Raw genomic sequence first — 10,347 nt, 5'->3', positions numbered from 1 at the left:
ATTCAGGATACTGGATTTATTTCTTTCTGCAAATATATTACAGTAATGGTTTTATAAGTGAGATATGCTTTGCCTCAACTCTAGCATTCCTCTGAAGTGACTTCACAATCTTTGACATATGCTTATGGAACTAATTCTGAATTTCCTGAATATCGTTACAGAGCATTTGTACATCTTATTGCAGAGAGTGATCATACATCATGTACTTTCTATAGAATCTAGTTATTTTAAGAAAGGCTACAAACCATTTTTTCTCCTTTTTATGCCATGCAGGAAGTGATCCAAAGCACAAGGCCAATGAAAACTACACTTACAAATGGCACTATTTTGGGAATAGTCTTTCTCTCTCAATTTGTTGTTGGTTTTATCGGGAATACATATCTACTACTGTTAAATATCAATACCCTTTTGTTTCAGTCTCACAAGAAGAAGCCCGGAGATTTTATATTCACCCATTTAACTCTAGTAAACTTCATGACAATTACTTTCATTGGGGTTCCAGAAATACTAAATTCATTTGGAATAAGAAGTTTTCTGGATGACGTAGGTTGTAGAGCAGTACTGTACATTTACAGAGTCAATCGGAGTCTTTCCCTCTGTACAACGACTTTCTTGAGTATGTTTCAGGCCTGTATTATCACTCCCAATAACTCTTGGTGGGCGTGGCTTAAGCCTAAAATCTCAACATACATTTTTCCTCCCTTCTTTTTTTTCTGGATTATGAACATGTTGATCTACACCTGTGTCATTGTAAATTCTATGGCCCCCAACAACACAACTACTGTTGGACGAACATTCTCTCTGACATATTGTGTTGGCAGAGAAAGTAATACACTTCCAAATGCTGTTTTTCTAGGGGCCATGATGGCCCGAGATTTCCTGTGTGTGTTCCTCATGATCTGGACCACTGCGTACATGGTGAGGCTCCTCTTAACACATCGCAAGTCAGTTCAGTATATCCACAGGACCAGCCTCTGCCCAGGACCCTCTCCTGAAATCAAGGCCACACACACAATCCTAGCATTAGTGATCTGTTTTGTATTCTTTTATTCAACAAACAGTTGTCTTACCATCTATACAAGTTATCAACATAATGTAAAAATGTTGGAGAACATCACTGTTTTTCTTTCCTTTTGTTATCCAGTCATCTGTCCTTTTCTGCTGATCAAGAATCATAACAGACAAATTTTTCTGAAATGTACTTTTGTTAAGATGAGAAAACGTTCTCCACAGTTTTCCTCACACAATTCTCTGACACAAAGGTCATAAGATTAGAATTTCTTGCTCCACAACTTTAGTAATGTAGAATTCTAAAAGCGCATTAATATTTTTTAATTGTTATTTCCCCAATACAATTTTTTTCTTCTGTACAGCATGGTGACCCAGTTACACATACATATACACATTCTATTTCACACATTACTATGCTCCATCATAGTTCTGGTGCTGCACAGCAGGATCTCATTGCTTAATCCATTCCAAAGGCAATAGTCTGCATCTATTAACCCCAAGCATAGTTCTAGTGCTGCACAGCAGGATCTCATTGCTTAATCCATTCCAAAGGCAATAGTCTGCATCTATTAACCCCAAGCATAGTTCCCGGTGCTGCACAGCAGGATCTCATTGCTTAATCCATTCCAAAGGCAATAGTCTGCATCTATTAACCCCAAGCATAGTTCCCGGTGCTGCACAGCAGGATCTCATTGCTTAATCCATTCCAAAGGCAATAGTCTGCATCTATTAACCCCAAGCTCCCAATCCACCCCTCCCCCAACCCCCTTGGCAACCAATAATTTTTATTTTACATTACTTTAAACCATCCAGCTTAGGGAACATACTGAGATAAAAGCTGACTTATGGAATAAAACATATTTGAGATGTTGCATGTGGATGGAGTGCTTTTTTTTTTTTTTACATTTTCTACAATGATTGTCAAAAATTCATATTGTGATCATTTTGATGACCATATTGCTGCTCAGTACAGGCCATCCCAAGATGCTACAATGGCATATTGAATATAGTAAATAAAATTTCCTTAAGAAACAGCTGGTGAAAGAAAAGTATATTTTAGAAATACAGCTCCCCCAATCCTGAAAGAGGAAATAAATCTCTTACATAAATGTATTTTCTGTATACTGGGAGACTAGAAACATTATCACCAGATTTGAGAATTCTAGACTAAGGAAGTTATATGATCAACTTTGTTACTTCTACATAAATTTGCTAACTCAGGAACGAAACCTTTTGTTTTGGAAAATCTTCACAAGTAATTGTTTCTTTCTCTAAAAATGATATACATGTGACTTCTTTACTTTAAGAATCTAATTTCTATGAGACTTCTTCATATGAATTAAAAATTTTTTCTTATTAATTTGAAATAATTTTTAGTCACGTGTCAGTGTAATTGTTAAACTAGCTGAAAGAACTAAAAAAAGTTGATGGAAACTTCTCTTTCTCACCAACAGTTGTTGCAGTTGGCAGGATGGTAGGTGGACCCCACTCCCTTCCCTCTTAGGCTATAGAAGTGAGAGTTTCTGTGAGCACAAACTTAGTGTGGTGAAGGTAAAAGTTCTTAACATGTTAGCCATCTAGATCTCTTCCTGGAAGTTCAAGTGGAAATGAAGCTATGAGTCCATTTTCCCTGTGTTTAAATCAACAGGAGAAAATATGTGTAGAAATTTCTCCTTTGTCACAGCAACTCTAATAAAAATATGGTAAATAACTGACCTTCATTTTTATTGATTATTCCCTCCCAGAAAAGATCACTGTTTTTCTTTGTCTGTGTCTGTTCTGTCATTTGCCCTAAGGAGAAAAACTAAAGGCAGAAGAGTAGGTATAGACTCTTTATAAGACTGGAGTTAAAGCCAGCCTCAGAGTTTGGTGATTTCATGGTTTTCGCCCACCAGAGTCTGTTTAGACAAGTTTTCTGTGGGTCCCTCATATAAAAATCAGATTAGGTTATTCCTTCCACCTTTGTAGATATTGTGAAAACTTGACTTTATGATCAGGGAGAATATTTTATCTGGTCACTGCTTTCTGATCTATTTGGAGGCCAAATAGACTGGGGCATGAGAAAGCAATCACAGCATCTCTCTCTTCATCTGGTAATGCCGGCTTTTGGAGGTATTTGTCATAAGGTTTTCCAGACTATAGGAGCATTTGCTGTCTCAACCATCATTGCTTTTTTAGTGCTAAAAAAGTCTCATTCAAATAGCACCTGCCCAGTGTCAATTATTTGGATTTATGACTGGAGTCATGTCACATTTTCATGACAGAACAGAGACACCATTTTATGTTACCACAACATCCATATAATTTGTGTGAAAAAAATCATTAATTTACTAGACTATATGGGGAGTAAACTTTTGGATCATTGAAGCCAAATTATTTGCACCCACAATAGGGATGCTTGGTTCATTATGGTAAGAATTTATTCTAAATCTAAAAAAGTTATCTCTGTGTCTTTTAATTAAAAGTCTTACTAGATTGAGCTATTGTTGAAATAAACACACAAATGAAAATCAGTGGCAAGATAATGAATCATTTTAATAGGCAAAATGTCCATGTTTGGAAAAGTTTTATAGACACTTCATCATAAATAACTATAACATTGGTATTTATGGGAAGATCAAATTGAAAAGGAAACATAATTTTGTGTGATGGCCATTTACGGAATCCCTTAATAAAATGAAAGAACATAAGCAAGACTTAAAATAAATTAAAAAAAATCTGATGTAAATCTCCCTTCATTTCCCTCTTAGGCTCCCCTATCCCCAACTCCCTAACTTTATCCTCCATATGACCTTTTGAACCCCTTGGATTCTAGTATCACTCACCCCTCAAAACCCAGCTCTGTTACTTCAGCCAGTTATCTTAAATCTTAAAATTCCAGCAAAATGCCCGTAAAGCACTCAGTAGTTGTTTCAACTTATATTTCTTTAAAAAATTTATAGAGAGCACTTCTGATTGATTGCAAGGCCTGGAGAATACTTATGTAAACACTGATAATCAGAAGTGAATTTAGGTGAGCACAGAGAAACACAATAAAGCTCATATTGCAGTTACTTATAACTCCTTTTAAATTCCAGGTCTTCATGGTCAAATTCTGCCAACTTCGGGCATTCCTATGCTGTGTCTTTGCAGAAGTGTCCTATACCCAATATCAAAGATTTTAGATTCTTTGTACAGTAACAGGTCTTTAAATTATAAAATTATTTTACCTCTACTCTCAGAAGATGCTACCAATTTACAGAGGAATTAGAAAGATAAGTGGCTAGTCACAACCGCCATCATAGAGGCCATAATTGACTGCTAAAGGGTTTTCTTCCACCCCACAATTATACCTTAGCTATTAGGTAGGTCAGATGGCCTTGTGGGTAGAACCCCTTCAGAGAGGAACAGATGGCCAGCCCACCCAATTCAACTGAAATAGAAATAAATTAAGTAGAAGCTAATATTCAAGGTTCTAGAGGAAAAGTATTAGAGCCCCTTCCCCATGAATTTATTTGGTCTGAGGTTTAATTACATACTCAGAAAAAGGAAAGAATCCAAAATAGAAATTTTTCAACAGCAAAATAAATGGAAACTACAAACCCAGTATACAGAGAGCTCTAATACCTTGTCTAGTGATAAATTTTCTCCCTGATATCAAAAAACAAATTCAAACCAGGGTGGTTGGTTTCTATGGAAAACTTTGCATGTTAGTAGCTATTTAATAATTTATTTATTTAATAATTTTCCTTTTTCCATTAGAGTTGGTTTACAGTGTTCTGTCAATTTTCTACTGTACAGCAAAGTGACCCAGTCTCTCTCTGTGTCTCTCTCTCTCACACACTATGTATATATATATATATATATATTCCTTTTCTCACATTATCCTCTATCATGTTCCATTACAAGTGACTAGATATAGTTCCCTATGCTATAGATCAGGATCTCATAGCTTATCCACTCCAAATGCAATAGTTTGCATCTATTAACCCAGACTCTCAGTCCATCCCACTCCCTCCTCCTCCCCCTTGGCAACCACAAGTCTGTACTCCAAGTCCATGAGTTTCTTTTCTGTGGAAATGATCATGTGTGCCATACATTAGATTCCAGATATGTGATATTATATGGAATTTATCTTTCTGACTTACTTCACTTAGTATAAGAGTCTCTAGTTCCATCCATGTTGCTGCAAATGGCCTTATTTCATTCTTTTTTATGGCTGAATAGTATTCCATGTGTGTATATACCACATCTTCTTGACCATTCATCTGTCTTTGGACATTTAGGTTGTTTCCATGTCTTGGCTACTGTGAAGAGTGCTGCTATGAACATATGGATGGATGTATCTTTTTTAAGGAAAGTTTTGTCTGGATATAGGCCAAAGAGTTGAATTGCTGGGTAATATGGTAGTTGTATATTTAGTTTTCTGAGGTACCTCCAAACTGTTTTCCGTAGTGGTAGTACATATTTACATTCCCACCAACAGTGTAGAAGGGTACCTTTTTCTCCATACCCTGTTCAGCCTTTGCTATTTGTTGACTTATTAACTATGGCCATTATGACAGGTGTGAGGTGGTACCTCACAGTAGTTTTGATTTGTATTTTTTGAATAATTAGTGATATCGAGCATTTTTAAATGTGATTTTTGGCCATCTGTATATCTTTGGAGAAATCTTAGATCTTTTGCCTATTTCTCCATTGGGTTGTTGGCTTTTTTTGCTGCTGAGTTGTATAAGCTATTTGTATATTATAGAGATTAAGCCCTTGTCAGTTGCATCATTTGAAACAATTTTCTCCCATTCTGTATGTTGTCTTTTTAAAATGGTTTCCTTTGCTGTGCAAAAGCTTGTCAGTTTGATTAGGTCCCATTGGTTTATTTTAGCTTTTATTTCTGTTGCCTTCAGAGGCTTACCTGAGAAAACATTTGTAAGGTTGATGTCAGAGAATGTTTGCCTACATTGTCTTCTAGGAGTTTGATTGTGTCTTGTCTTATGTTTAAATCTTTAAGCCATTTTGAGTTTATTTTTGTGCATGGTGTGAGCGTGTGTTCCAGTTTCATTGATTTACACATGGCTGTCCAGTTTTCCCAGGACCAATTCCTGAAAGGACTATCTTTTCCCCATTTTATATTTTTGCCTCCTTTGCTGAAGATTAATTGACCATAGGTGTCTGGGTTTATTTCTGTGTTCTCTTTTCTGTTCCGGTGGTCTATTTGTTTTGGTACCAGCACAACACTATCTTGATGATTGTGGCTTTGAAATATTGCCTGAAGTCTTGGAGAGTTATGCCTCCTGCTTGGTTTTTGTTCCTCAGAATTGCTTTGGCAATTCTGGGTCTTTTGTGGCTCCATATAAATTTTCAGATTGTTCGTTGTAGTTCTGAGAAAAAAATCATGGGTAATTTAACAGGGATTGCATTGAATCTGTAGATTGCTTTGGGTAGTATGGCCAGTTTTACTATATTAATTCTTATAACCCAGGAGTGTGGAATATCTTTCCACTTCTTTGAATTCTCTTTAATTTCCTTGATGAATGTTTTCTAGTTCTCAGCATATAAGTCTTTTACCCCCTTGGTGAGGTTTATTCCACAGGTATTTAATTTTTTGGGGTGTGATTTTAAAAGGTACTGTATTTCTGTATTCCTTTTCTAATTTCATTGTTCATATACAGAGCTGCAATGGATCTGAATGTTAATCTTGTATCCTGCTACTTTGCTGAATTCTTTGATCAATTTGAGTAGGTTTTGTGTGGAGTTCTTAGAATATTCTACATATGGTGTCATGTCCTCTGTAGAGTGACAGTTTTACCTCTTCTCTTCCTATTTGGATACATTTTATTTCTTTTGTTTGTCTGATTGCTGTGGCTAGGACTTCCAATACTGTGTTGAATAAAAGTGGTGAGTGTGGGCATTGTTGTCTTGTTCCAGATTTCACTGGGAAGGCTTTCAGCCTTTCTCCATTGAGTATTATATATGCTGTGGTTTTGTCATAAAGGGTTTTTATTACATTAAGGTATGCTCCCTCTATAACCACTTTGGCAAGAGTTTTTATCATGGATAGATGTTGGTTTTTGTCAAATATTTTTCCTGCATCTATTGAGATGATCATGTGGTTTTTAACTTTTCTTTTGTTAATGTGGTGTATGACATTGATTGATTTGCATATGTGGAACCATCCTTGTGAACCTGGGATGAGTCCCACTTGGTCATGGTGTGTAATCTTGTTTATATGTGGTTGGATTCAGTTGGTTAAAATTATGTTGAGCATTTTTGTGTCTATATTCATCAAAGATATTGCCCTGTAATATTCTTTTTTGGTAGTATCTTTGTCTGGTTTTGCTATTAGGATGACGGTGGTGCCACAGAATGTCTTTGAGAGTGTTCTTCTTCTTCAACCTTTTGAAAAAATTTAAGGTTGGGTCTAAGTTCCTCTTTGTGTGTTTGGTAGAATTGGCCTGTGAAGATATTTGTTCCTGGACTTTTATTTGTAGGGAGTATTTTTTATGACATTCAACTTCACTTCTAGAGATCTGTCTGTTCAGTGGATCTGTTGTTCTTTTTCTTTTTTAATTATTATTATTATTTTTTATTGTTATGTTCCAAACACATTTTTCCCACTGTACAGCATGGGGACCCAGTTACACATACATGTATACATACTTTTTTCTCCCATTGTCATGCTCCGTTGTAAGTATCTAGACATAGTTTCTTGATTCAGTTTTGGTGGTCTGTCTGTCTTTAGAAAGTTCATTTCTTCTAGGTCATCAACTTTTTTTGACATGTAATTGTTCATGGTATTCTCTTATTTAAAAAAAATTTTTTTTGCAATATCCATTGTAATTTCTCCTCTTTCATTTCTTGTTTATTTTGTTTATTTCTGTCCTATTCTTGGTGAGTCTGGCCAGAAATTTGTCAATTTTGTTAACTTTTTTTGAACCAGCTCTTGGTTTTATTGATTTTTTCTACTCTTTTTTGAATCTCTATTTTATTGATTTCTTCTCTGATATTTATGATTTCCTTCCTTCTGCTGCCTTTAGGTTTTGTTTGTTCTTCTTTTTCTAGTTCATGTAGGTGGTGGGTTAATTTGTCAATTTGAGATTTTTCTTCTTTTTTTGGAAGGGCTATATCACTATGAATTTTCCTCTAAACATTGATTTTGCAGCATCCCATAGACTTTGAATGGTTGTTTCCTTATTATCATTTGTCTTGAGGTATTGTTTAATTTCCTTAGTGATTTCCTCATTGACCCATTGGCTTTTTAGTAGCATGTTGTTTAGTCTCCATGTAGTTAGTTTTTTATCATTTCTTTTCCTGTGATTGATTTCTAGGTTCATACCATTATGGTCAGAGAAGATACTTGAAATAATTTGTATAATCTTAAATTTGTTGAAGGGAGTTTTTTGCCCCAGTATGTGATCAATTCTTGAGAATGTTCCATGTGCACTTGAGAAGAATGTATATTGTGATTTTTTAGATATGGTGTCCTGGAACTGTCAAGTAATTCTAAATTTTCTATTGTGTTATTAGGATATCTATTGGCTTATTGATTTTCTGCATAGAAGATCTGCCCATTGATGTGAGTGGAGTGTTAAAATCTCCTACTATTATTGTATTCCCATCAATTTCTACTTTTATGTTTGTTAGTATTTGTCATATGTATCTGGCTGCTCCTATATTAGGGGCATATATATTCATGATTGTATTATCCTCTCTTTGAATGGATCCTTTTATCATTAAATAGTGTCTTTCTTTGTCTTTCTTCATGGCCTTCATTTTAAAGTCTATTTTGTCTAATATGAGTATTGCAAAACCTGATTTCCTGTCTTGTCCATTGACATGAGATATCATTTCCCATCCCCTCACTTTCAATATATATGTGTCCTTTGCTCTAAGGTGATTTTCTTGTAGACAGCATATTGTAGGCTATTGCTTTTTTTTTGGTCTCTTGTCCTTTTAGGGCAGCACCCATGGCATATGGATGTTCCCAGGCTAGGGGTCTAGTTGGAGCTGTTGTTGCCAGCCTATGCCAGAACCATAGCAACACCAGATCTGAGCTGCATCTGTGACCTACATCACAGCTCATGGCAGCACCAGATTCTTAACCCACTGAGTGAGGCCAGAGACTGAACCTCCAACCTCATGGTTCCTAGTTGGATTTGTTTCCATTGTGCTATGATGGGAACTCCGGCTTTTGCTTTTTTTGCAATCTGCCACTATGTGTCTTTTGCTTGGAGCATTCAGTCCATCGACATTTAAGGTAATTATTGATAGATATGTGTTTATTGCCATTTTAAACCATGTTTTCCAGTTGATTCTGTTTCTCCCGTGTTCTTTTCTTTTGCTGGCTGGATTATTTCCATTTATTTTTTGCTTGTGTACTTTTCTTTTTAGTTTTTGTGAATATAATGTTTGGTTTTGATTTGTGGTTGCCCTGTTTTTCAAGTATATTAACCCCTTCCTATATCTGTTTGCTTTAGCATGATAGTCATATAGGCTCAAACACATTATTTAAAAAAAAGAGTCTAGATTTTCTTTCTTTCCTTTCCCAAATTCTATGATTTTGAGGTCCTTCTTTAACATGTTCATATTTGTCCTTTTACTGTCCCTTGTGTTTATTGTCAGTTTTACAGTAGAAGTTTTTTCCCTTTTAGATCTGTATACTGGCTTATTTAAGTGATTGCTTTCTAATTGTGATTTCCTCCCTCCTATTTCTTCTTTTCTTAGAGAATTCCTTACAGTATTTCTTTTAGAATAGGTTTTCTATTGCTGTACTCTTTTAGCTTTTGTTTGTTGGGGAAATTCTTTATTTCTGCTTCTATTTTATTTTTATTTTTTATTTTATTTTTTTAAATTTTTTTCCCACTGTACAGCAAGGGGATCAAGTTATCCTTACATGTATACATTTCCCCCCCACCCTTTGTTCTGTTGCAATATGAGTATCTAGACATAGTTCTCAACACTGCTATGTCTAGATAGGATCTCCTTGTAAATCTATTCTAAGTTGTGTCTGATAACCCCAAGCTCCCGATCCCTCCCACTCCCTCTCTCCCCATCAGGCAGCCACAAGTCTATTTTCAAAGTACAAGGTTTTCTTTTCTGTGGAGATGTACATTTGTGCTGGATATTAGATTCCAGTTATAAGTGATATCATATGGTATTAGTCTTTGTCTTTCTGGCTCATTTCACTCAATATGAGATTGTCTAGTTCCATCCATGTTGCTGCAAATGGCATTATGTCATTCTTTTTTTATGGCTGAGTGGTATTCCATTGTGTATATACTACCACATCTTCCGAATCCAATCATCTGTTGATGGACATTTGAGTTGTTTCCATATCCTGGCTGTTGTGAATAGTGCTGC

General features: G+C 35.6%; 1 protein-coding gene across 1 annotated transcript; it reads left to right on the top strand.

Annotated features, from left to right (window-relative positions):
- The first annotated feature begins 297 nt into the window (after positions 1–297).
- Positions 298–1,269, top strand: LOC146405429 (vomeronasal type-1 receptor 4-like). Its single transcript, XM_085010176.1, has one exon. It carries the CDS (start codon positions 298–300, stop codon positions 1,267–1,269), a length of 972 nt encoding a protein of 323 aa, XP_084866302.1.
- The last annotated feature ends 9,078 nt before the right edge of the window (positions 1,270–10,347 follow it).

The sequence above is a fragment of the Sus scrofa genome, chromosome 2, assembly GCF_054392235.1.
Source record: "Sus scrofa isolate SSC_HxYL_T2T_F1_AM1 chromosome 2, Sscrofa_HxYL_maternal_Yorkshire_Landrace_v2.0, whole genome shotgun sequence".
NCBI classification, from domain to species: Eukaryota; Metazoa; Chordata; class Mammalia; order Artiodactyla; family Suidae; genus Sus; species Sus scrofa.
The sequence above is the reverse complement of the archived record's forward strand: the minus strand, read 5'-3'. Positions and strand labels throughout refer to the sequence as shown.